General features: G+C 60.3%; 2 protein-coding genes, 1 long non-coding RNA gene and 1 other non-coding gene across 15 annotated transcripts; 2 read left to right on the forward strand and 2 right to left on the reverse strand.

Annotated features, from left to right (window-relative positions):
- Nucleotides 1-756: 756 nt before the first annotated feature.
- Nucleotides 757-3867, reverse strand: C14H11orf21 (chromosome 14 C11orf21 homolog). Its single transcript, XM_028833059.2, is given in 4 exon segments — nucleotides 757-813; nucleotides 816-1010; nucleotides 2518-2611; nucleotides 3727-3867. Coding segments are annotated over 4 exon segments (399 nt in total). The 5' UTR covers nucleotides 3780-3867.
- Nucleotides 3868-3923: 56 nt separating this feature from the next.
- Nucleotides 3924-20150, forward strand: TSPAN32 (tetraspanin 32). Of its 12 annotated transcripts, XM_015113358.3 has the most exons (10): nucleotides 3924-4174; nucleotides 4803-4917; nucleotides 5952-6049; nucleotides 10547-10621; nucleotides 15674-15775; nucleotides 16471-16557; nucleotides 18222-18305; nucleotides 18569-18660; nucleotides 19348-19529; nucleotides 19866-20150. In XM_015113358.3, exons 1-10 carry the CDS (start codon nucleotides 4109-4111, stop codon nucleotides 19925-19927), a joined length of 963 nt encoding a protein of 320 aa, XP_014968844.3. In that variant the 5' UTR covers nucleotides 3924-4108; the 3' UTR covers nucleotides 19928-20150. The 12 variants fall into 12 exon arrangements, with proteins under 12 accessions (XP_014968844.3, XP_077817842.1, XP_028688886.2 ...); XM_077961716.1 differs by lacking the exon at nucleotides 18222-18305; XM_028833053.2 differs by having other exon boundaries at nucleotides 19348-19947.
- LOC144334044 (uncharacterized) lies at nucleotides 8111-14316 on the reverse strand. Its single transcript, XR_013403408.1, has 5 exons — nucleotides 13455-14316; nucleotides 11863-13242; nucleotides 9600-9875; nucleotides 9150-9272; nucleotides 8111-8248 (listed from the first exon to the last, which is right to left on the reverse strand). It is a non-coding gene; the product is annotated as an uncharacterized LOC144334044 (long non-coding RNA).
- A 4905-nt stretch (nucleotides 20151-25055) lies between the features above and the next one.
- LOC114672463 (U6 spliceosomal RNA) lies at nucleotides 25056-25162 on the forward strand. The gene has a single exon (XR_003722879.1). It is a non-coding gene; the product is annotated as a U6 spliceosomal RNA (small nuclear RNA).
- Nucleotides 25163-26030: the final 868 nt, after the last annotated feature.

The raw sequence follows: 26030 nt of genomic DNA on the forward strand, positions 1-26030 counted from the left end.
GCAGCCCATGGCACTGAGAGGGAAGGCCATGGACTGGACTGTTCCAATCACTGCCAGAGCCAGTTGCCATCTCAGCCACAAGCCCAGGGCCTCATGGCCACCCTTGCTGAGCTGTGCCCTGCCCTCCTTAAAGGTTGTGAACGAGCTCCCCACTGGGGCATCCCTGACCAGCTCACTCTTCTTTTGTCTGCCCTGGCCCTGATGCTGGGGTTTGAGATATCAGAACTCACCAGAAACCGCCCTAAGCAGAGATCACTCTGGCTGCCACGCCCCAGAACCTCCTTTGGTTGAGAGCAGAGCAGTGCCCAGAGCCCAGAACCCGGTTTGAGTATGATCTTGGCTCTCAAGGGACAGGCCAGAGTCCCTCCAGGGGAAGGGGGCTGCCCAGGCAGTGGGGGTTCAGAGGTCCCCTGGGACCCGCCCAGCTGACCCAGGCCTAGGGTGATCCAGAAGGGGAGCTGCCCTCCTCCTCCCTGGGCTCAGGAGAGGCTGTAAAGGCAGCTCCCGGGGTGCATCTGTGCTGCAGGGACAATTTCAGAATCAAGTCAAAGGACAGAGAGGAGCCAGATTCAGGCACCCACGTGGCCCCCACAGGTCTCTTCAAGCTCCAGGCCCCACTCCCTGTGACACAGGTGGGAAGCTCTTGAGTGCCTCCCCGATGGAAGGGGCCGCACTCACAGACAGCACAGGGGCCCCCAGGCTCCAGGCCCCAGAGCCCGGCTGCTCACCTGTGATGGACAAGAAAGGGTCCCTGTCTCAGGAAGGTAGAGGCTGCCACCTCCTGGCCCGAGGACGCAGCCTCCCAGTCCTCCCAGGCCTGCTTCTAAGTCCAAGTCCCACCCCAGCCGGATAACCAGGGGCAACTGCCCAGGTAAACTGCGACAGCAGCAACAGGCAAGCCAGTGCAGAGCTGGGTGATCCATAGTTTCATGAGCAGTGGCAGGTGGAACAAGGGCGTCATGGGCGGAGGGCTGGGCAGCTGCAGGTGGCATCCCTGAGCCAGGCGCCTCCTGGTGGGTAAGGACGTTGTGGAGCGAGCAGGCGCACCTGGGACCCAGGAATTCACAGGAAGGAGAGAGGAAAAAGGAAGTCTCTGGCGGGTAAACACTGTCACATATGCATGCATACACATCCACACCCGCACACACATCCACACCCGCACACGCGTCCACACCCGCACACACATCCACACCCGCACACACCTCCACACCCGCACACACCTCCACACCCGCACACACCTCCACACCCGCACACGCGCCCACACCCGCACACGCGCCCACACCCGCACACGCGCCCACACCCGCACACGCGCCCACACCCGCACACGCGTCCACGCCCGATCTCTTCCCTGGAAATAAAGCCAGGGGACCCTAGGCCAGCTTGCAGTGGGGCCCAGCCCTTAGGACAGGCTCCTTGGTGGGGTAGGGGTGGGGGCAGCTGTCCTCCTGGGCCAGCTCCTTGGGGCTGAACCCGCGCTCTAGGAGCCTTCCAGGCTCCCAGGGGCTGGCACCACCTCCAGAGTAGGTGGGCAGGGCTGTGTGGGGTGGGCAGGGGCATGTGGGGTTGGCAGGGGTGTGTAGGGTGGGCATGGGTGTGTGAGGATGGGCAGGGCTGTGTGGGGTAGGCAGGGGCATGTTAGGTGGACAGAGGTGTGTGGGGTGGGCAGGGGTGTGTGGGGTGGGCAGGGATGTGTGGGGTGGGCAGGGGTGTGTGAGGTGGGCAGGGGTGTGGGGGGTGGACAGGGATGTGTGGGGTGGACAGGGATGTGTGGGGTGGACAGGGATGTGTGGGGTGGGCAGGGGTGTTTGGGGTGGGCAGGGGTGTGTGGGGTGGACAGGGATGTGTGGGGTGGGCAGGGGTGTGTGGGGTGGGCAGGGGTGTGTGGGGTGGACAGGGATGTGTGGGGTGGGCAGGGGTGTGTGGGGTGGGCAGGGGTGTGTGGGGTTTGCAGGGCTATGTGGGGTGGACAGGGGTGTGTGGAGTGGGCAGGGATGTGTGGGGTGGGTAGGGGTGTGTGGGGTGGGCAGGGATGTGTGGGGTGGGCAGGGGTGTGTGGAGTGGGCAGGGATGTGTGGCGTGGACAGAGGTGTGTGGGGTGGGCAGGGATGTGTGAGGTGGGCAGGGGTTTGTGGGGTGGGCAGGGGTGTGTGGGGTGGACAGGGATGTGTGGGGTGGGCAGGGGTGTGTGGGGTGGGCAGGGATGTGTGAGGTGGGCAGGGGTTTGTGGGGTGGGCAAGGGTGTGTGGGGTGGACAGGGATGTGTGGGGTGGGCAGGGGTGTGTGGGGTGGACAGGGATGTGTGGGATGGGCAGGGTGTGTGGGGTGGACAGGGGTGTGTGGGGTGGGCAGGGGTGTGTGGGGTGGGCAACAGCCTCACAGTGGCTTCCCCTCAACAAGCCACTTCCTCTTGCAGAGGGGGTGTCTGGGTGGGAGGGTGCGGCCCAGCAAAAGGAGTGGGGGTTCCCCTGGCTCCCTGCCCCTGCTGGTGGGGCACAGGGAGGGGGGCTGTGGTCAGACCTGGTCTCTGGAGGGCCAGCCTAGGGTTCCCGTCCACCTGTCCGGGAGTTTGACGCCACTTTGAGATGACAAGTGAGGCCACCTGGGCACAGCACTGGTGTGAGAAGGTGCCCACCAGGACAGGTCAAGAACCCAGGCCTGCCCTGCTCCAAAATTCTTGAGACCTGGCGAAGAGGCACCCCATAAGCGGGTGGTGTTCCAAGCCTGCCTCACCAGCTCCAGGGAGGTCAAGGTTGGAGAAAGAATTCCAGGGATGAGCCGGACATAGCCAAGAGCAGCTCATCTTCCCTGGAGAGGACAAGCTGGCCACTTGCACAGCCCGGGGGCCTCCAGGCCCTAGACCTGGTACCTTCACTCTTGCTGCCACCCCTAGATCCATACCTGCGCCCCAGCCTGAGCCACACCTAGGCCTCCAGCTGAAGTGACACTGTGGGTACCAGGCATCTGAGGTCTCCACAAGCCCCCACAGACTCAGGGTGGGAATTCCTGGGGGCCCGAGTTGCAGAAGGTGCTGCCGGGGGTTGCTGGGCTGGACAGGGGTCCTGGTTGTCCCTGCTTCTCCGCCGAGGGAGGGAGGAGGTGGCCTGAGCAGTTCCTCCAGCAGCACTCCTGAGTGGGCAGCAGCTGGGCCCTCTTCCCACAGCCACGCTGGGGTTGCCATGCCTGCAGGTCTGGGGGTCCCCTCCCCGTCGCTGAGGTGCCGACCAAATGTAGGAGGAGCAATTCCAGCACCGAGGGGCGAGCAGAGCACCCCTGGGAGGGCCGGGAGTGGCCCCTGAACGGCGGACTCACCGGGAGCATCTTCACACTCTTCCGGCCCACCCTGCCCCAGAGGCCCACGGAAACCCTGCCTGTATTGGGGCGGCAGCGCTGTGCCCACCCACGGGTAATGACACGGCTTTGTGTAATTACAAATTCGAGGTTTACAAAGCCTCCCCCTGGAGGCCCCATGTGGGTGTGAGTGAGGCCCCAGCCTACCCCTGTGGCACCAAGAAGGCTCTGCAACAAAATACCCATTAGTGCCGCCCATGAAGGGTTAAAAACCAACGACCTTCTCAAAACGTAAGCTGTCACAGGACATTTCAAAGGGTGTTTCCTAAGAACACCTCAGTAACGATGTTCCAAGGAGACCCCATCTCCAAATTCCTGCAAGGATTACGCCCCCAAGGCCCAGTCCACACTTGCACACTCCCAGGACGGGCAGCTCACCTCCTCTTCCCCAGGCACTGTTTCCTCTGCATCCCACACCCAGCTCTGCCCATGACCTTCCCCCTCTCAGCACTGTCCTCGGTGGCCACACCAAGAAGGGCCTCAGATGTCGGCAAACGCCCTGGTGTCTTGGGCTGGGCTGGGGATACCAGGGTGAGGTTGAGGGGGGAGCCAATCTCACTGCCCCTCCCCTTCCTGCCTGCCCTTCTTCCGGGGCACCCAGCAGCTCGGTCCTAGGGCGATGTTGACAGACAGACAAAGAGGCGGATGCAACCTACCTCTTGGGCAGGGAGCTGCGGTCTGAGGCCCCTGCCCAGCTGGAAACCACAGGGAGGGGAAGGGAGGGGAGGGGAGAAGAAGAGAAGAGAGGAGAGGAGCCGTCATGGGGCCTTGGAGTCGAGTCAGGGTTGCCAAATGCCAGATGCTGGTCACCTGCTTCTTTATCTTGGTAACAGGCAGGTTGGGCAGGAGTGGGTGGTGGGTGGGGGTGAGAAGGGGTGAGGGGTGGCAGGGCCTCAGCATGGGGATTACCCCTCCTCTCACACACACACCAGCCCTACTGTCCCTGTCCTGCCCTCGTAGACATGTGTCTGGGGCTCCTGGTGGCAGACAGTCACAGGCAGTGACCGCCATGGGCAGCCCCCTCTCTCCTCCTGAGGGGCAGGCAGCACAGAGCCCGGAGGAGGCCTGAGTGGGGCCGAGGCCTGGGGCGAGCTGGGGCGGAGGAGCACTGGTTACCGGGCTCCAGGGATCGTCCCCCCTTCCTGCCCAGGAGGGTGCTGGCACAGGGGTGGGGCTCATCCCACTCCGTAGACAGCATGATCAGAGGTCCTGGGTGTCTGGGGAAGCTGGGCTGTGTGTGTATGCGTCTACCGTGTGTGAGTGCCTGTGAGTGTGCTGGGCGTCTGCAGTGAAGGCCCCCTGAGACCACTCCACAGAAACACTGGGAATCCCTGCAGCTGAGCCTGTCACGGGACCAGGAAGCTGGAGAGAGCCCCAGCCCTGTCCCCTGGGCCCAAGCTGCCCCATCCTGCAGCAGTCCCGTGTCCCACACTCTGAGTCTGTCCTATCCACAGCTGCTGGGCCTCTCTGTGGCCACCATGGTGACTTTCACCTACTTCGGGGCCCACTTTGCTGTCATTCGCCGAGCGTCCCTGGAGAAGAACCCGTACCAGGCTGTGCACCAATGGGGTAAGCGAGGTCCAGGCCTGGCTGCATCGGGAGGGGCTTTGGGTGCAAGGGCGGCTGGTAGGAGCTGAGCCCAGCTGGACGTCTCACTGGCGGAGTGGTGCCAGGCCCTGGGCAGGAGCCAGAGGTGGTCAGGGGCAGGGAGGGGCTGCCCTGGAGTCCTAGCTCCCCTGGACAGAGCCTCGGGTCTGGGTGATAGCCGGTGTTCCTGCCTGACTCTTGTGCCCCACAGGAGCGTGGGCACAGTGTGGGTATATGTTGGGCAGGGTCAGGACCTGGCTCTGTGCAGTCAGGGCTGAATCCCAGGCAGGCGCCACCTGGGAGTGGCCTGGGGCCGGGCTCAGCAGGTCCATGAGGGCTCCACATGGCTGATGTTCCACTCAGGACCTGGGACATGGGTGGGCAGGGGTGGGGCTGCTCTAGCCAGACGCCTCCCTGCAGAGACTCAGCAGCGACTTATCCAACATTCAGAGAGCGGGAGCGAGAGCCAGGGTCTGCTGGGGCCACTTGGGGGTAAGGCTGAGGAAGGCCCCTTTAATGAGGGGATGCCGGAACCAGACCTGCAGGGGACTCTCAGGCAGGAGCTTAGGGGGCCCAGGAGGGCTGCAGCCCGGGGGGCAGATATGGGGAAAATGCTGCCTTAGAACCCACTGCTTTTCCCCAGGTCTTAGGACCAGGGCCTCCCTGGAGGAGGACGCCTGGGGCCCAGGTCCAGGTCTGGACTGATAAGATGACAGCTCCAGTCCGGCCACTTGTCACTAGGGCATGGCGGGGAGCATGTGGCTTCTAAGATAGCCCCACAGGCAGGGAGGGCAGGGAGGAAAAGAGGGAAGGAGGGGCGGTCCCCCAGGCTGAACGAGTCCCGCCTCCCTCCTCCTTCCCTCAGGGCCCTGTCTGGTGGAGAGACGGCGCCCACTCAGAGCCCCCCAGAAGTCCCGCACAGCCCCTGACTCCGAAGTTAGATTTCAGACCCAGGCTGTGTGCACTCAGGACCTGTCCTGGGCACCCCAACCCTCCTCCTCTCTCCTCCCAACCAGCCTTCTCTGCGGGGTTGAGCCTGGTGGGCCTCCTGACCCTGGGAGCCGTGCTGAGCGCTGCGGGCACCGTGAGGGAGGCCCAGGGCCTCATGGCGGGGGTGAGTTCATTGTGTTCCCAGATGCCCATGTCCCCAGAAAAGAATCAGGAAGGAGTGAAGAGCTGGCAGGCCTGTGCGCCACCCCCACACCTGAGTGACTAGGCAGAAACAGAGGTCCCAGGGATGCTGACCAGTCGAGACCCCCCACCTGGGTAGCCAAGTCTCCTCCACCAGGCCCTACCTCACCTTGTCATCCACACGCCCAGCAAGGGTTCCTATAGGAGCCCTGAAAGAGAGAGATGGTGCTCCGCACAATGGGAGCTGTTTCCAAAGTCCCTGGGAGGGTCTGATTCGATTGCCCAGCAAGCTCTGGGAGGGCACTGGGAGCACCCCATTTCCTGTTCGGAGGAGGCCGGGCCGGGCAAGGGAAATGCCTCTTGAGCTCTCCAGCCTGGGTTCTCCTGAGCTGCTGGGGGTGTCTCCCCAGCCCCGAGGCCCCATAGGCCCCTCCACCCCACCCCATAGCAGTGGCCCCTTGTCGCCCCCATTCCTACTCCTCCCCATGGGCTTCTGTCTTGGTCCTTGAGGGCCCTCGAAGGTCATCGCAGACCCCACCTGGCGGCAGCCTCCCCACGCCTGTCCTGCCCCTGCCAGGCCCACAGCCCTTCTCTCTCACCACAGCTAAGGCAGCTCCTCCCTGGCGCCCTGGGGTCCCACCTGTCCTTCTAGCCTCCTGTCTCCCCATTCCAGCCGTGAGGAGCTTGTGCTGGGGGCTTTGCTCTCCTGTCTGGCCTGTGAAGCTGGACCACTCTGGAAGTCCCTGAGGGCACAGCCTCCTGGGTCCCCAGGGCTGGCAGGGATCTCAGCTCAGCCTTCAAGTTCAGCAAATGCTTGTTTAATGACCCTGGTTTATAAATGTCTCCAAGGATAGGAATAGAGTCACCTCCTGGAGCTGCTGCGGGGCCAACCAGCCCTGGGTGGGCCCATGGGGAGCAGAGAAGGACCCAGCAGCTCCAGCACTAGCCAGGATTCCTGCTCTGGGGCACAGGAGCGTGGGCAGGGACAACCCCAGCCTATGCTATCTGGCTTCAGGGCCAGGTGGGAGGCCCCAATGGGGAGATGACAAGGCAAGTAGTCTGCCCCTCAAGAGGGTGTGTGGCCTGCAAAGGGACACCTGGATGGAAGGAAAGGCTGGCAACAGGGCCAGGCCAAGGGGTCCAGGTCTGAGCTGGAGGCCCAGAAAGAACCGGCACTGGGGCTGCAGCACCATCCACCAGGGGGCGCCATGGTGCTGGGCCTGAGGCCACATATACAGAAGCCAGCTGGGCCACGGGGGTCCTGTCCCGGTCACCAGCCTTTCCCACCCCACCTTGCCCCCATGGACAAACCAGCCTAGCACCCTGATCTGTGGCCAAGGCGGTCAGCGAGCACCTGGGCTCGGGTTCTGTGTCCCCAGCCAGCCTCAAGGCCAGGGTGACTTGATATGCGGTTCAGGCTTGTAGAGCAGCCTGGGAGGCCCCCAGCTGGATGCCTGCACTGGGCTGGGGTCCTGAGGACACTCCAGTCCGAGCTGGGTGGGCTCCAGCGCACCCCTCAAGCCCCAGTGTACTTAGACCCGGCCTGGATGGTGAGCTCAGCATGGCCACAGCAGGGAGCTGGGAGATCTACCCAGTTGAGCTGCATGCATGTGTGTGCATGAAGGTGAACTTATGTGTATGTGTGTGCAAATATACGTGTGTGCATGTGTGTGCATGAGTGTGTGTGTGCATGTGCATGAGTGTGTGTGTGCAGGTGCCTCTGCGTGTGCGTGTGTGCAAGTATCTGTTACCGGTCTTCACCTGCCCCTGTTGCCATATGGGTGTGGTGTCTGCGTGTTGCATCTGGCACATCTGTGTGTGTGTCTGCATGCACGAGCACAGGTCAAGGGGCTAGGGATAGGGAGCAGGGAGTGGAAAGATTTTTTCCAGTGGGCTGGGTGCCTGGATGCTCCCCACAAGGCCCTTTCCTGCCTGCCCCCACCCCTCCGGCCTCTCCCCTAGCTGGCCTCTCGCACAGGAAATGAAAGAGCTTGCTGGGCTGAGAGAGCAGAGCTGGCAGCGCTGCCCAAGGAAGCACATTCAATTCGCTTATGTATGTATTTATTTCCATCTAGAATGAGGAGAAAGAAAATGGCCAGGGCAGACCTGACCACCCAGCAGCCTCTGATGGTGAAGACCTTGAGGAGGTCTGCATGGGCCCATCCACCGCCCAAGATCCTCTCTGCACAGGGGGTTGGTGGGGGGAGAGAGAGAGAGAGAGAGACTGTGGATGCTGTTTCTCCTGAGGAATGAAAAGGTTTCTGGAAAATGCTGGTCTCCTGAGCTGGCTCAGCGCCTCAAGCCTGGGAGGCAGCACTGAGTGATAGCTTCCAGATGGGGACGGTGGCCTTCAGCCAGCAAGAAGGAGGAGGAGGAGGACAAAGAAGGAGGAGGGAAGAGGAGAAGGAGGGAGAAAGAGGGAGAGGGAAGGGGAGGAAAAGGAGGGAAGAGGAGAAGGGGGGGAGGGAGAGGGAGGGAGAGGAGGGGGATGGAGGGGGAGAAGAAGGAGGGAGGGGGAGAAGGGAAGAAGAGGGAGGAGGAGGGAGGACAAGGGATGAGGAGATGGAGGAGGGGGAAGGAGGAGGAAAGAGAAAAGAGGAAAGGTGAAGAGAAGAAAGAGGAGGAGGGTGGAAGGAGGAGGAGGAAGAGGAAGGAGGAGGAGTAAAGAGAGGAGGAGGAGGCAGCTCCCAGGCCATCGCCCATCAGGCCTTGCAGCCTCCAGGGCAGGCAGGAGGGTCATGGGGAGCCGCCAGCGCCCCGTCCCTGCAGGGCTGGAGGCCCCATGCTCTCGCCTGTGTTTGGGGGCCAGCAGGGCTCCCCAGCTCTTTCCACGCCCCTCTTGACCAGCTTCCCCTGGCATGCCGGCATTGTTGCTGCCCGCCTGCCAGCATGTGTGGGTCTATTCCACGGACACCCATGCTCCTGGTGTCACCCTGAATGGGGCCCAGGGTTAGAAGGGCCCAGACCCAACCTGCCTCAGCCTGTGGACCACCCAGCTGGGCACAGTGCTGCCTGCGGGGGCTGGCATTTCACCAGGGCCTCAGGACTCCTGGGGGAGCTGCCTGGTCGGCGGCTAGACTCACCATCAGGTACTCCGGGTCCTCAGGGCACCAGCATGAAGGCAAAGGCAGCCGCCCAGACCCCGAGTTGGGGGACATCCCCAGGCTCAGGGCACCAGCACGAAGGCAAAGGTGGTCGCCCAGACCCTGAGTGGGAGGACATCCCCAGGGTTCTTAGCCTGGGTGACCTCTGCCGCCCTCCATAAAACCGTGTCGGGGGCATCTGTCTGCTCTCAGGGGGGGTCTCTCGTGTTCCCCAGCTTCTGCAAAGGGGCTCTCAAAAGCCTGGAAGCCCCGGCCAAAAGAACAATGGGGCAATGCCGGGGGCTGGTGAGCAGACGTTTCCGCCGGAGAACGCCCCACTCCACAACTAGGGGCACTGGCACCAGTGAGAGAGAGGGGACAGTGGTTGGCCAGGCCATGGGGACCCAGGCAGAGTATGGAGAGAAAGGGAGGTGAGGGAGGTGGGCTCACCTGCAAAGAGAGAGGCCACAGCATCCTGAACAGGCGCCATATCTGTCCCAAACCTCACCAGTGCTGGGCTAGCTGGTGGCTTGTTTCAGAAAAGAAGGCAAAACAGAAGAGCCTACAGCACCGGCCCTGGAGAGGCTCAGGCTCAGGGCAGGCTCTGCCCGGCCCTGTCCAGGTCCATGCCCCTCAGGAAGCAGCCCCAGTGGGCAGAGGTCTCCATCTTCTCAGGGGCGCCCTGCCCTTCCCGGGCAGGGGTGCGGTGCTGCCATCAACAGGTCCCTGGGGGCCAAAATGGGAGAACAAGGGACGAATTCCCAAAAAGCGCCCAGGAAGGGGATGGGAAGGTGCTATGGAACCCACGGACCCAGCGCCCATGCTCTCCCCAGGCCAAGTCTCCCTCTCAGGCAGTGGGGAGCGGGGCTCAGATCCATGCCTCAACCAAGCATCCCGCTGGGGGCACAGCCTGAGGGCACTGCCCTGCCCAGGCCTGCCAGACCCTACCAGGCCCCTCAGTGATTGGCCAGGCCACTGCAGTGACCAGCCCCCCACAGTGACAGGCCCCCCCCCGCAGTGACTGGCCCCCCAGAGTGACAGGCCCCCCCAAAGTGACAGGCCTCCCCGCAGTGACAGGCCCCCCCACAGTGACCAGCCCCCCACAGTGACCAGCCCCCCACAGTGACTGGCCCCTCCTCAGTGACTGCCCCCCAACAGTGATTGGTCCCCCCTCAGTGACCACCACCCCTGCAGTGACAGGCCCCCCAACAGTGACTGGTGCCCCAAAAGTGACCAGCCCCCCCACTGTGACCAGCCCCCCCCAACAATGACCAACCCCTTCTTAGTGACTGGCCTCCTCCACACAGTGACCGCCCCCCTCAGTGTCCAGCCCCCCCACAGTGACCGGCCCCCCACAGTGACCGCCCCCCACAGTGACCGGCCCGCTCTGCCCCCAGGGCTTCCTGTGCTTCTCGCTGGCGTTCTGCACACAGGTGCAGCTGGTGTTCTGGAGACTCCACAGCCCCACCCAGGTGAGCACCAGCTGCCCCTACCCTGCAGCAGAGAGTCCCCCAGCAAGCCAGTGGGCACCTGGGTACGGGGGAGCAGTCCGGGGAGGGGCAGCCCCAGCTTCCAGGCTTGCACTGACCGGGTGGGGTGGGGGAGGCCGCAGCCTGGGTTTCCCCTGTCTGAGGCTGCAGGGAGGCCAAGCGCTGGAGGTGAGTGAGGGCCAGCAGCTCCCTGGTGGGGAGGGACCTATGCTGTACCCAGGCCTTCGCCCCAGCCTCATTTTCTTGAAGCCCCTCAGCCCACCCCCTCCTGAGCTGATGCCCCTCAGGTTTGGGGGAGGGAATGAGGAGGAAGAAGGAGGAAAGTCACTGGCTTGGCCTTAGGGGTTGACTGGAAGGAGCAGAGTGTTCCAGAACATGAGACCTGAGGGCCCCCGCTCCTGATGGAGGCCTGGTGGGGGGGACAGTGCCTGGAGACCCACGGGCTGGGGTGTCGCAGCCTCCACCCGCTCCACAGGACGCCACCCATCCTTCCGTGCTGGATGCTGACCTGCCTGGAGGACGGGCTGGTCTAGCTGACCCTGAGCAGGGGCCAAGGGCGTCCCTGTGGAAAGGCCAGCAGCTTGGAGAGGAAGGAGGCCTCCCTGGCCCAGCAGAGAATGAGAGCTCAGTAACAGAGCCAGCCCCACCTTCCCCTTGAGAGCCCAGACCTGGTGAGAGCCCCCAGGGCAGCTGGGTAGTGCCAGGGACAGCTGCAGGCAGGGTCATCGAGTGGGGCAGGAGAGCCTGGCAAGTCACAAGAGGTGATTTCTTGGAGCCCTAGCTGGAGTCCTAGTGGCCTTGTGTATTCAAGTGCCTGGTTGCCCAGGGCCCCCAAACACAAGCTTGGCCATGATAGATGCTGAGGCTGGTGGCAGGCAGGTCCTCTGGCTGAGCTCTGCAGGGCGCCTGCTGTGCCAGTTCTTGAGCCGTGCTGGCAGCCTGAGTGTGGTGGCCCCCACCGTGGTTTGCAGATGGGGGGACTCAGGCCCTCCATGGATGGGGGGAGCTCAAAGTTACCCTGGCAGTGCCAGGGCTGGAGGGGGCTTCAGGCTTACCCCCAAAGGCTCTTGGCCCCAAAGAGTCTGCCCACCTCTGGCATCATTTGGGATGAACCACCTGAACCAGGTGGGAGAAACATCATTTTCTCAGGCCCAGAAGGATCCCAGAGGGACTGAGCCCCCTAAAGAGGGCTGTGGCTTTGAGGATTGGCACAGTAGTCTTACCAGAGTGATGAGCTGGGCCAGGTCCGTGTTTTGGCCTCACGTTTCCTGTCCATTGTGGGGTGGTCTAGGCTCGTTTGAGGTCTGGGTCACAGTGGAGGTGGCCGAGGTCAAGACAGCTGCCAGGGTGCCCGGGCTCGTCTGGGGCAGCTGCAGCCCATGCCCCATGCTTCTGTGTGTTTATGGCTCTGACCCTGGAAGCAAAATTCTGGAGGGGAGGGGGCCATGCAAGGGCTACAGGACAGAACACAGCTGGGGCCTGCTCTCCAGGAAGGGAAGGGGGTGCAAAAAGATAGATGCCCCAGCCGGGCTTGCCTATGGCCTGTCCCGGCCCCAAGTAGCATCCCCCACACACACCATCTTTGTCTGGCCCGTGCGCCCAGCTGGCCTTCAGGGGTCAGTTCTCAGGGCCTTGCCTGACCCCAGGCAAGGCACTGGGACTTCCTCCTGGGCCTCTGGGCCCCATCGGCCCCTCCCAGTGGGTCTTGACTTCCGACATCATCCGTGTCAGGCCTGGTGGCCACAGAGGTGGCCTGGGCGAAGGAGCTCTGAATATGAAGTCAGTGTCCTTGGGGCACCCTTGGGCAAGCTACTTAACCTTCCTGGGCCTCAGTTTCCTTTTCTGTGAAGGGAGCACCGAGACCCAGGGGCTGCATGGGTAGGAATGGCCGGGTGTGTGCAAAGACTCTTCCCCCTTACCTGCGTGCCCCCTGCCGTGCCCCGTTGCCCAGGCTGGTCCTCTAGGACATGGAACTCACTCGGAGCTGTGCTGGGTGTGGATGGGGTAGCTGTGGTGCCAGGGGCCAGGGCCTGAGCAGGAGGGGTGGTTGCACATCCCACCTCCTGCCCTTTGCCCTCAGGGCCCACCAGAGCCTAACGGGCTTCAACCTCGGGATCCCTGTCCAACAAGGTCCTGCTGGCAGCACAGACAGCGGCAAAGACCAAAGGGCCCAAGCTGCTGGCACCAGAAATGTTGAAGTGAGAGCCGGGGGTCCAGATCCCAGCCCGGCCCGTTCACCCTTTCCCCCTGTACCTCCCCACAGGGCCCCTGAGGTGTCCTGAACACAGGGTCAGCGTGACTCATGTGGCAGCCCTGCGGATGGAAAGGCAGAGGTTGCAGGAGGGAAGGGACCCGCCACATGCCCTTGGCAGTGCCCCGTGGCCACAGACCCTGGCCCAGCACTGAGAGTAGTAGGGTGCCCCTCCCCTTCCCCAATCCTTGCCCCAGGAAGTCCTGGCTGCCACTTCCCTGGGACGCTCATGCGGGCAGGAGGCATGGACCAGGCTTCAGGGATGAATGTGGAGCTTGAGGGCTATTAATTACGTTCTCCTCCAGGCCTGAGAGTCACTTTGCTGCAACCTTCCCCCTGTCCCCGGACGAGTCTGCATCGGGAATAATTCATGCTCGAATTAAGTACAGCAGTGTGGGGTGCAGCCTCATCCTCGCAGTCTGGCCCCACCCTGGAGCCACTTCCCTCCCTGGATCCTCCAGCCACCGAGTGGGCTCAGGCCAGAGCCGGCTCTGGACCTGTGGGGCGGGTCCACAGGTCTCCTGCAGCTCCTGGTCCCCACCCGCCGCCAGGACCTGTCTGTACCTTCCTGAGCACTTTCAGCAGACACGGGATGGAGTCAGGGCCGCTGAGCCCAGGCAGACACCAGGGACGATCTGGTCGTGGGGGGAAGCCCCAGCGGGGACCCCTGGACTTCAGGCCTCAGTCTGGGCAGGGGTTGGAGAAACACACAGCAGGTCGGGTGGGTCCAGCAACCGGGAATTCTGCGCTGGCCCTGCTGCTCCAGGTCTTTGTCCTGAAGCACCCCCCGGGCACCGGAAGATGGAGCTCAGTGCATTGGTACCCTTCAGGGCGCACCTGCCCCCAGGTGTCCTGAGAAACACAGGCCCCAGGGTCCTTCATCCCCTGGGATGGAGACAGTTGGTGAAGCATCACCTAGGAGCCCAGGCCCCGTGGGGAGTGGCCGGCCTGGCCTCCAGGGCCCTCTAGAGCCAGGCTTTGGGGCAGGAGGCCTACCTTGCTGAGCTCTGCTTCCTCAGTCGTGGGGAGAGCTGCTTGGCAGGGCCAGGCAGGGCCAGGCAGAGCAGGCAGAGCCAGGTGGAGCAGGGAGAGCAGGGAGAGCAGGCAGAGCAGGGAGAGCAGACAGAGCCAGGCAGAGCAGGCAGAGCCGGGCAGAGCAGGTAGAGCAGGCAGAGCGGGCAGAGCGGGAAGAGCGGAAAGAGCGGGAAGAGCCGGGCAGAGCAAGCCCCTCAGCCACTAGCAGGCGTTGTCACTCTCGCCCCTGCTGCAGTAATAAGGACACCTAGCTCAGAGCCTCAGAGGCACCCGTGTCCTCCCTGGGCCATGGCAGGCGCCTGACAATGAGGACAGTCACTGGAGTTGGGAGGGAAGCAGGAGGGTAGGTCTGAGCCAACCCCAGGCCCACTCCACCAGGCCTCCGGTCCTCACCAGGACCTCCACCCATGAGGACACAATGGCCAGGCCAGACTCCACCCCCATTTCACACTCACAGACGCTGAGGCTGAACAAGGCCCCCGCCCAGGCCAACAGTGGTGTGGCCAGCTTGGCACCTGCCCCCCAGGGCACTGCGGGGAGGACAAGGCTGGCTGAGTTGGGGATGACTCATGGAGAGTGGTCTGTCTTTTATTAGCCATCAGTGGGAGGGATGCATTAGGGTCAGGAGCCAAGTTTGGCCTGGAAAGTCCATCTGACTCCTGTTGGGGCCTCCAGGCTAGGGCAGGGCTGACCGAGAGCCTCCACTGCCCACTGCCCACCCAGTTGGCCGCTGTCAGAGCTGCTACGGGGGCTGGGCCCCAGTGCAATGAGGACCGCGGGAAGCCACCCTTCCTTTCTGGAGGGCAGGTGTGAGCGGCCAGAGCAGGCCTGGGGCTTCCATTCTCCCCCAGCCCTTTAGGGCAACTGCTGAGCACCCCTCCATGTGTCCTGACTGTCAGCATGGCATTTGGGGGAGAACTGAGGGCCTCTGAGGCAGGAAGGAGACATCAGAGGGTAGGGACCTCAAAGAGGGCCTCGCCCTGAGCCAGGAGACCAGTGACTCCTGGAGCAGTCACAGAAGCCTTCCCGTAGGAGGCGAGATTCCAGTTTGTCTTTGAAGGGGTAACTTGGCAGGGGACAGCATCTTGCTTAGGAGGGTGGAGACATGAGGTCCAGGTGGTATTAGGGTGTGGAGTGCAGATGGCACATCCAGCCAGGCCCCGTCACCTTCCACCTTCTCCACCCCCTGCCCCACAGTGGCCTCGTCCACCCAGATCTGACTCCAGGTGCCCAAGGCTTCTCTGGTCAAAAGCCTTACCCAGAGCCCAGCTGCCCGGGGTTCTGGAAGGCAGCTGGGTGATTCTGGGGAAAGACCTAGAATCCCCCAGCTTTGTGGGAGCTGAGGTCCTGGCACAGGGTCTCTCAAGCCTTTTCCACCAGGCCCAGCTCCATCCCCCATTTCCAGGTCAACAGTAGCGTGATGGAAACTTCCCTGAGCTGACCTTGTAAGACCACAGGAGAGGCAGATGCAGAGCGTGGCCTCGATTTACCCTGCAGGACCCTCTGGGGGCAGGAGGGCCACACTGACGGCCATTGTGTGGAGGCCCCACTGTTGATGTTGGGAGGCACTGTGACTGGCTGCCCAGGGATCCAGGCTACCCCTTGGGGAGATCCACCTGCTGCGAGGAGGGCGGTGCTGGGACTTCACTCCACTAAGGGCCCACCAGCCTTTGGGATGTTGTGGGGAGGGGGCTGTGTCCCTGGATCTCTCACCAGGGCCAGGACCTCCCCGTGGTCTCTCGGTGTAGGTGGAGGATGCCATGCTGGACACCTACGACCTGGTATATGAGCAGACGATGAAAGGCACGTCCCACGTCGGGCGGCAGGAGCTGGCGGCCATCCAGGACACGGTGAGCGTGGGGACGGCTGGGTGGCAGGGCGGTCAGCCTCTGTTTGGACTGCAGTTCAGAGAACAGGCACAGGGTGGCCAGTGTGAGGTCTGGCCAGGCACTAAGGGGTTCCAGGACATAGGCCAGAGCTGCCCCTCAGGGCTGGCGGCACAAAGCCCCCATCCTCTGTCTGCCCGGGACAGGGCCGCCTACCAGATTCTCGAGGCCCAGTGCAAAATGGGAGGGCAGGGCCCCTTATTCAGAAACACTGGAGGATTTCAAGAGCATTAAAGCAAATACGGGGCCAAACATAGTGGCTCACGCCTGTAATCCTAGCACTTTGGGAGGAGGTTGAGGCAGCTGAATTGCTTGAGCCCAGGAGTTCGAGACCAGCCTGAGCAACATAGGGAGACCTTGTCTCTACTTAAAAAAAAAGCACACACGGCCCGTGAGCAGGGCGGGGAAGCTGCCTGGCTCCAGCAGGAGTTCCCTCCCCAGCGCGCAGGCAGCGCGACTTGAGAAAGCTCCCCTCACCAGGCCCCGGCTGCACAATGGCTGGAGCCCCCAGCAGAGGCAGCTGCAATACCCGGAGCCCCAGCCCTGGCCTGCAGGGAACCCCACCTGGAGCCTTGTGGTGCCTCAGTTTCCCCATATGTGCTGCCCGCCTCCTGGGGTCTCGGAAGCCCATCACCACTCCCTCCCTTCTGTTCTTGTAGTTTCTGTGCTGTGGGAAGAGGTCTCCTTTCAGCCGTCTGGGGAGCACAGAGGCTGACCTATGTCAGGGACAGGAGGCGGCAAGAGAGGTGAGGGGGGGACCTGGAGGCTGGCCAGGCAAGACCCTCAGGGGCTGGACACCCTGGGGCCCAACCCCGAGACCCAGAGCCATCCTCCCACCACCCCCCACCTTGGTCTCCCTAGACCCTTGGGACCTGCCCGCTGAAGGGCTCAGGGAAGGTTCTGGTGTGATCGGAGGCTAGTTAGGGTTCACGGCACACCAAGCCTGTCAGGCGGCCGGGCTAGGCTCAAGACATAGACACAGGCCCCTTTGCCCAGCTGGACGCAGGCCTGATGCGCCGTTCACTCCTTCAAGTCAGTTCCAGTTTCGGGGCTTCCCAAGGCCAGCTGAGCCCACAGAAGCCTCTTGGAGTGCACCCATGAGGGCTCCGTGCCAAGGGCTGCAGGACCAGCATGGTGGGCTCTATCTAGGGGGAAGGGTGCAGGCGTCCTGGGGGGCATCAGAAGGAGTGGAAGGGCACTCAGAGGAGGAGAAGCGAGGCCAGAGGGTCAGCGTAGGCTAGGGTGTGGCCAGGGCTTCAGCAACAACAGAGCGGGGCCCGAGGCCAAGAAGGCTTTCCTCCCAGAGCCCTGGGACAACCTGGGCCCTCCGCTCTTTCTCCCGGTGCCCAGCAGCCCTCCCCCAGCCCACCCTGCCCCCTCCCTGCTCCTCTCCCCTACTGTCCTGGAAACAAACCCACCCTATCTCACAGTGGGAGGCACCTGGCCACCCTCCAAGAACAGAGGGGACGAGAGCAAATGGCTGGAGGCCTGGCAAGGGGTGGAGCCACAGCCCAGGCTCTGAGGGCAGAAGGGCCGGTGCTGGGGACACTGCTGGGGAGGCACCAGCAGCATCAGGGATAGGGCTGACAGTCAGGATCCCTGTGCCACCCAAGGAGAGGTCCGAGGTCCCCCGACTGAAAAACAGGAGCGAGGGCCTGCCTTGAGCACCCTGGGGATGGCAGGGCCATGGGCCTGACTGCAAAGCCTCCTGGGGAGCCGGAAAAGCCAGCACAGGTGGCGGGCACGGAGCCACCCAGATGGATAGGCATGGGCAGGAGGGAGGCAGACCTGCCTGTGGGGGGCAGGAGGGTGAGCCCTGACACCCTACAGAGGCCTCCACAGCCTGCCCCAGTTGCCACCATCTCCAGGGTTCAGAGACAGGCCTGTCACCTCCCTTTTCTGGAAAGATGCCTCTCGTGCCATGCCCTGGGGTGGCACTGGAAGCCCGGGATGGAACCAGGACCCTGGGACAGTGCGGGGACTCCCCTCGCATCCCTCCACCAGCTGGCTTCCCGCCCTCCCTGTTAGTCATCGTCCTCTGGTCACCAAGGCGCTGTACCCGGCCCTGGGCTAGATGCTGGGAACCCAGAGTGAATTAGAAGTGGCCCGGCCTAGGGGAGCCAATGTGTGGCCCAAGATGGACACTCAGGACAGCTGGGAGACAGCACCTGCTGGGCCCAGGGCAGTGCCCGGGTGCCCACAGGGGCCAGCCCTGTCCCATTGGGCTTCACCTGCTTGTGCTGCCTTTCCCTAGAGCCCTGGGGGCTTCCCAGGAATGTGCTACACCCACCTCCCTGCTGCCCTGGCATTGGCCTAGGTGGGCGCTGCAGCTCCATGGCCCCACAGAAGCCGCTTGTCCAGGCAGGGAGGGCCGGTCAGGGCGGGTGCCATGCCTGCTGCCCTCTCGTAGGACTGCCTTCAGGGCATCCGGAGCTTCCTGAGGATACACCAGCAGGTCGCCTCCAGCCTGACCAGCATCAGCCTGGCCCTCACGGTACCCCCTCGCCTCCCTCACCGCCCCTTCCTACCTCCTGCCCCTCAGCCTGCCCAGCGCCTGACTCAGATGGAATGGTGACCCGGGACAGGCTCTCTGGTCCTGGGCCTCACTGGCTGCCAACCTCGAGGAGCTGGTCCGCTGTGACAGTGTTTGCCTCCTGCAGCTGGGCCGCCCCCTCCCACTGCAGAGTCCTGATGCTTTCTGGGGAGGGGCACCCCCAGCCTGGAGCAGTGGGGCAGCCTCGGGTGTCTCCCTCCCAGGTGTCCGCCTTGCTCCTCAGCTCATTCCTGTGGTTTGCCATCCGCTCTGGCTGCAGCTTGGACCGCAAGGGCCAATACACCCTGGCCCCACGGTAGGGCCCCCTGCTGCCCCCACCCTCTCTGGAAGGTCCTCCAGCTCCGCTCGAGACAGCCACCGGGAGGGAGCCCCGGACCAAGCCGCAGGCTGATGCCGTAGAGGAAACGCTTTGGGGGTGACTGAGTGCCAGGGTGGGGTGGGAGACCTGAAGAGTTTCCAGACCTGATGCACTGCACCCCATAGCCCACATGGGGACCCCCCTTTGCTTGTACCAGGCCTTGCCAAGACCTGGAGATGGATGCTTCTGGGCCCCCAGATTACAGCCCCAGGCCAGGATCTCTGTGCTTGAATACCCCGGAGCTCCTCATGCTTAGGGGGCAGGGAGGGTCCAACCCGAAGCCAGGCAGCTCTTCCTGCCCCCATGGAGCTGGCCTGTCTCTGCCTACCATGCCCATTAACCCACCCACTTGCTCTTGGCCATCCAAGCCCCCATCCCTGGGTCCTCTGCATTCTACAACAGCCTCACAGTCCCCCTAGAACATTCCACAGCAGCTCCATAATCCCTCTAGAACATTCTGCAACAGCCCCATGATTCCCTCTAGAACATTCCACAGTAGCCTCACAGGTCCCCTGTAGAACATTCCACCACAGCCCCATGATCCCCTCTAGAACATTCCACAGTAGCTTCACAGGTCCCCTGTAGAACATTCCACCACAGCCTCATGATCCCCTTGCTCCTCAGAGCATGTGGCCGCCAGCCCCAGGAGCCCAGCGTCTTCAGACGCTCCCAGGGTGGACCCGCACATTGTCTCCGCTCCGAAGCAGATGCTATTGATCCAAGAAGATACTCGGGTAGTCTTCGGTGGCTGCAGGACAGTGATGCTGCGCCTGGGCCCCTCTCCCACCACCTGCCTGCCCACAGAGGTGAAGACGCCCCTGCTGTCAGCCCTCATGGGATCCCTGAGGGGAGGGTCCGAGCTGTGAGGAGGGGAGTGAGTGAAGGCCCAGCCAGAGAGCCAGCCTCCATTGGGAACAGACGCAAGGGTAGGAGTAGCTCACCAAATCCCTCCATGGGAACGGGCCGGGTGCAAGCACAAAGGAAGCCACGCTGGAGGCAGCAGCCCAGGGCTGACTTGCAGACACCGGTGGTCCACGCCCTGGAGGGCTCCACCCAGACACAAGCTGCAACGGTTTTCTATGCTGTGTAAGCAGCAGCACAGACGTAAGGACTGCAAGCAGTGACCATTTATGATCTCTCAGCTCTCCAGGGCAGAAGTCCGGGTGTGCTCAGCGGGTGCCCTGCGAGGGGTCTCTCGGGCTGACGTCAGGCCTTGGTGGGCTGCACTCTCATCTGGAGGCTCCAGGGAAGCGTGTGCCTCCAGGACCATTCAGGCTGTTGACAAGTCGGCTCCTCATGGCTGTAGGACTCAGGTTCCCACGTCCTTGTCCCTGCTCCCGCAGCCCCTCCACCTTCAAACCAGCAATGGTGCATTCAGCAAATTGTAGTCAAATATACATCACATAAAATTTACCATCTTAACCATTTTTAAGTGTATGGTTTGTGGCATTACATACATTCACATCGTTGTGCAACCATCACCACCATCTATCTCCAGAACTTTCCATCTTCTCAAGATGAACCTCTGTCCCCAATAAACATCAGTTCCCATTCTCTGCCCTGGTCCCTGGCACCCACTATCCACTTTTTGTCTCGATGGTTCAGCTGCTCCAGGGACCTCATTTGTGTGGGGTCACACAGGATTTGTCCTTTTGTGTCTGGCTTATTTCACTTACTCTTATGTCCATAAGGTCCATCCGCGTTGTAGCTTATGTCAGAATTTTTTTTTTTTTTTTGAGATGGAGTCTCGCTCTGTCGCCCAGGCTGGAGTGCGGTGGCCAGATCTCAGCTCACTGCAAGCTCCGCCTCCCGGGTTTACGCCATTCTCCTGCCTCAGCCTCCCCAGTAGCTGGGACTACAGGCGCCCGCCACCTCGCCCGGCTAGTTTTTGTACTTTTTAGTAGAGACGGCGTTTCACCATGTTAGCCAGGATGGTCTCGATCTCCTGACCTCGTGATCTGCCCGTCTCGGCCTCCCAAAGTGCGGGGATTACAGGCTTGAGCCACCGCGCCAGGCCAGAATTCTTGAAAGAGAAATCTTATCAGCTTTCCCGTCATCTCACAGCCACATGGTCCAGGGATTAAGGCAGGACATTTAGTGGGGATCCGGGAACATTTTAGATATTCTGCCTGCCACACCTACTCTTACTGGACGTTCAGACCACGTCAATGACGAATTAGCTCTAATGGTCCCTAAATGTGTGCACAATCTGCTCAAAATTCTAAGTCCTGGGTGGAATGCCAGCCAAGTTGGTTGGCCCAGCCTAGGCCAAGGCCCTAATGAAGCTGACAAAAGAGAAGGAATGTCAAGGCCCTTCTAACTTCCATAGAGGGCGTGTGGCCCCATCTCCCACCAACACCAGCCAAGAGGGATTCCCCCAAATAAGAGCAGTCCTGTGATGAACAGCCAGAGTGACACAGGCCAGCTACAGTCCACCCTGTCTTTCCAGTGACACTCTCACTTCCGAAAATGAGAACACTTCCACCTGACACGCAGCGCCCCCACCGCTGAAAACGCACGGGCCTGGCCTCCTCCGCCGGACACGCAGCGCCCCACCGCCGAAACCGCACCGGCCTGGCCTCCTCCGCCTGACATGCAGCGCCCCCACCGCCGAAAGCGCACAGCCTGGCCTCCAAAGGAGGACACCAAAGGTCTCCTGGGTTCCACATCTGGTGACAGCCCAGGGTCTCTGGTGTTGGGCGTTCCCGCCGCTTCCGTCCTCAGCACGTCGCTGTTCTACAACCTATGGATTTAATGTGAAGGGAAGCACCAACGACACGTCCAATACACAGTCACCGTGGAAAGAAAAGGGTGGGAGAAAGGTGAGTTCCGTTCTGGTGAAGTTTAGACACAGCACAACGAAAGCAGAAACTTTGCCAGAAGCTCCAGATGTGTCACATCTGCAGCTGGTCATGAAACCGTGGGGTGTATTCATGGCTCACATACTTCACACCCGTGTTTTCTCATCCAGGCAGCCCAGTTCTCCATTCCTGCAGGGTCTGAGTCCTGAACCTTGTTGCTGTGATTGTCCACCGATTTCATCCCTCGATTTGGGAGAATGGGGGAAGACCTGGGGGCCACCTAAGCCTGCCCATGTTCAGTAGTCACGTCTCTGCTTCCTCTTGTAAGGACCACCCTAGCTGTTCCCAAGGGCCCCTTAACCCACATGGCATCCGCAGTTTTCAGCTCCATCATTCCATGACTTATTCTCTGACCAAAGCACTCCTCTGTTAGTTACTAAAATCTCCAAACCAGGCCAGGCACAGTGGGCTCACACCTGTCATGCCAACACTTTGGGAGGCCGAGGCAGGAGATGCTTGAAGCCAGGAGTTTGAGACCAGCCTGGGCTTGTTTCTACAACAACAAAAAGGAAATATTAGCCAGGCATGGTGGCACACACCGGTGGTCCCAGCTACTCAGGGGGCTGAGGTGGGAGGATCTCTTGAGCCCAGGAGGTCCAGGCTGCAGTGAGCCATGATCACAGCACTGCACTCCAGCCTGAGTGACAGAGTGAGACCCTGTCCAAAATATAGGCAAATAGGTCAGGGGCAGTGGCTCACGCCTGTAATCCTAGCATTTTGGGAGGCCGAGGCAGGCGGATCTCTTGCGGTCAGGAGTTTGAAACCAGCCTGGCCAACATAGTGCAACCCCATCTCTACTAAAAATACAAAAAAATTAGCCAGGCATGGTGGCGAGTGCCTGTAATCCCAGCTACTCAGCAGGCTGAGGCAGGAGAATCACTTGAACCTGGGAGGCAGAGGTTGCAGTGAGCCGAGATCATGCCATTGAACCCCGGCCTGGGCGACAAGAGCAAAACTCCATCTCAAAAATAAATAAATAAATAATAAAAATAAATAAATAAAGTACACAAAAATTAGCTGTGCATGGTGGTGGGGGCCTGTAATCCCAGCTACTCAGGAAGCTGAGGCAGGAGAATCACTTGAACCCAGGAGGTGGAGGGTGTGGTGAGCCGAGATTGTGCCACAGCACTCCAGCCTGGGTAACAGAGCAAGACTTCACCTAAAAAATATATATATATATGTGTGTGTGTGTGCACATATATATACATAACTCACTAAATAAATAATAATAAAACAAATGTCCAAACCAGAAGAGTAAGGGCTAACAGGGCCCAGAGGCAAACCTTTTGTGAATGTTCTAACCATAAGTGCTGCCCTCACTCTCACCCCTAGGCCCCCAGCCTGTGGATTCTGGTTTGGGGGAACGGCACCATTCATGAGGGACCAGGACCATATGCTATAGGACCTCGCTGCAGTCTTGAGGTGGTATCTCCTAGCTGAGCTCCTACGTAATCCTGAGTGGTCCTGAGAAACCAGATCACCATCCTGCAGGGGCGGGTCCTGTGGAGGGACAGGGTACATGGAACCCTGGTGAATCCCATGGTGTCTTCCCACTACCCTGTCCTTCGGCTGTAAAGGCAATGCCTTGGCTAGAAACAGCAGTGCATGCAGGAGCAGGCGGTAGGCTGGGAAGGAAAGCACCAGTGCTAGTGGAGGGGAGTAGGTCCAGATCAAGAATCATCTTTCCCATCATCTCATAGTCACACAGTCCAGGGACGAAGACAGAACAGTAAGCGAGGAGAGGGGAACAGGATCATTTAAGACCACAGCTGGAAGATGTCCCTGAATGTTCGCACAATTTGTTCAAGGTTCTAAGTCCCGAGTGGGACACCAAGTTGGCCCAGCCTAGGCTGAGGCCCTAATGTAGCTTAGCTAATAAGAGAGAAGGAATGTTGGGGCCCTTCTAACCTCCATAGGGGGGTGTGGCCCCCCATGAAGTGGAAATAGTGCCAGTGGGGGAGCATCAAGGACCAGGGCCATATCCTATAGGACTTCACTGCAGTCTTGCGGTGGCATCTCCCAGCTGTGCTCCTAAATGATCCTGTTCTCCCTCTGCACTAAATGTCCTGCCTTCATCCCTGGGAAAAGCCAGACCCTCTCCATGAAGGAAGGTGTCCAAAGGCAGTCAGCCAAGGCAGTCAGCCCATGGCCAGGTGGCCACAGCTGATCGGTCTCCCATGAGCTGTGGTTCCCTTCTGCAGGGCGGGACGGCACACTACTGACCTTGATCGGGCATCGGCTGCAGTGCAGGGGTGTCTGGAAGAGCTTGGTAAACTGAGTCCCTGTGGCTGGGCCACGGCGGCTCCCCTCCCCTCCATGTCTGCCTCAGGGCAGCACCAGCTCCCTTAGGGCAGAGGCTGCCTGTCTGCCATAGGTTCCAAGAACCTTATTAGAGCTCAGTACCCAATGCACTTCATGTCTGCCTCAGGGCAGCACCAGCTCCCTTAGTGCTGTCTGCCATAGGTTCCAAGAACCTTATTAGAGCTCAGTACCCAATGCACTTCATGTCTGCCTCAGGGCAGCACCAGCTCCCTTAGTGCTGTCTGCCATAGGTTCCAAGAACCTTATTAGAGCTCAGTACCCAATGCACTTGACAGTAGACAATGCCCAGTCGTTCCAGCTGCAGGACTCAGCAGACAAACAACACCCAAGTCAGACTACACCTGATGTCCCTGGACAGGGTCAGTCTCCACCCAGGCCCAGGGGACGCCAAGTGCTGTATCTCCAAGCGAGAAGAGGTACTGGCCACAGAGGGCAAACTCTGCTCCCCTCGACGGGCACTGTGGCCTCCACCATGGCTTGGCTCGGGCTCCGAGGGTGCCTTGGTCAGCCAAGACCCCAAGAGGACCCTTGGGTCCCCGAGCCACAACAACTGAGTTGTGTGGCTCAGCCCACGCAGGAACAGGACCACATGGGCATCATCACTGGCTGTGCCTCCTGTGGAAAGCAGGCCACCCGCTGGTGTATCTGGACACAGGGGAAGCACACATGCAAATGCAGGCTGTGTTTCCTCCAAAGAGTGCTGCACACGGATGAGTCAGGGTGCAGGACTGGTCCTTCACCACCACCGAGTGGGCATGCCCGGCTGCTTTGTTGGACCCCAGAGAGAGCTTCAGGAGAAAGCAGGAGTCTCTGTTTTCACAGGGTTTCCTTCTCACCCCGCCACACATGGTTTTTGTTAAAGCAACCTACAACTTCCTCCCCTCCAGGTCACATCAGCCCAATGTCCTGTGGGCTGGGGAGATGGTCAAGGTCCACATGGGCTAAATTATGACTGAGAGCTAGGGCATTCATGTATTGCCAAGGCGGGTCCACACTGCCGTCCCTCCCAGTTAAGAGCAAACCACCTTTATGGTTTTCTACATGTTGGGATAGACTGAAAAACAACAACAAAACAGGTGTTTGCTGGCCAAATAGCTGCTTGCCAGTACAAATGCCTGTGCTGATTTGTTCCGATTAAGAAGAAAACTGGTGCTCACTTCAGCAGCACATACACTAAAATTGAAACCATACAGAGAAGATTAGCACGGTCCCTGTGCAAGGATGGCATGCAAACTCTTGATGCATTCCATATTTTTGGAACATACCTCAAAATAATAAGAGCCATATATGACAAACCCACAACCAATATCATACTGAATGGGCAAAAGCTGGAAGCATTCCGCTTGAAAACCAGCACAAGACAAGGATGTCCTCTCTTACCACTCCTATTTAACATAGTAGTGGGAAGTTATGGCCAGGGCAAACAAGAGAAAGAAATAAAAAGTATTCAAATAGGAAGACAGGAAGTCAAACTACCTTTGCTTACGGATAACATGATCCTACATCTAGAAAACCCCATCGTCTCAGCCCAAAAGCTTCTTAAACTGATAAGCAACATCAGCAAAGTCTCAGGATACAAAACCAACGTGCAAAAATCGCTAGCATTCCTATACACCAACAACCGGCAAGCCACGTGAACTCTCATTCACAATTGCCACAAAAAGAATAAAATGCTTAGGAATAAAGCTAACAAGGGATGTAGTTCAAGGAGAACTACAAACCACTGCTCAAAGAAATCAGAGATAACACAAACAAATAGAAAAACATTCCATGCTCATGGATAGGAAGAATCAATATCATGAAAATGGCCTCATGCCCAAAGCAATTTATGGATCCAATGCTATTGCCATTAAACTACCATTGACATTCTTCACAAAATTAGAAAAAAACTATTTTAAAATTCATATGGAATCAAAAAAGAGCCTGAACAGCCAAGGCATGGCACTGGTACAAGAACAGACACATAGACCAATGGAACAGAATAAAGAACACAGAAATAAAACTGCACACCTACAACCATCTGATCTTTGACACACATGACAAAAATAAGCAATGGGGAAAGGATTCCCTATTTAATAAATGGTGCTGGGAGACTGGCTAGCCATATGCAGAAAATTGAAACTG

The sequence above is a fragment of the Macaca mulatta genome, chromosome 14, assembly GCF_049350105.2.
Source record: "Macaca mulatta isolate MMU2019108-1 chromosome 14, T2T-MMU8v2.0, whole genome shotgun sequence".
NCBI classification, from domain to species: Eukaryota; Metazoa; Chordata; class Mammalia; order Primates; family Cercopithecidae; genus Macaca; species Macaca mulatta.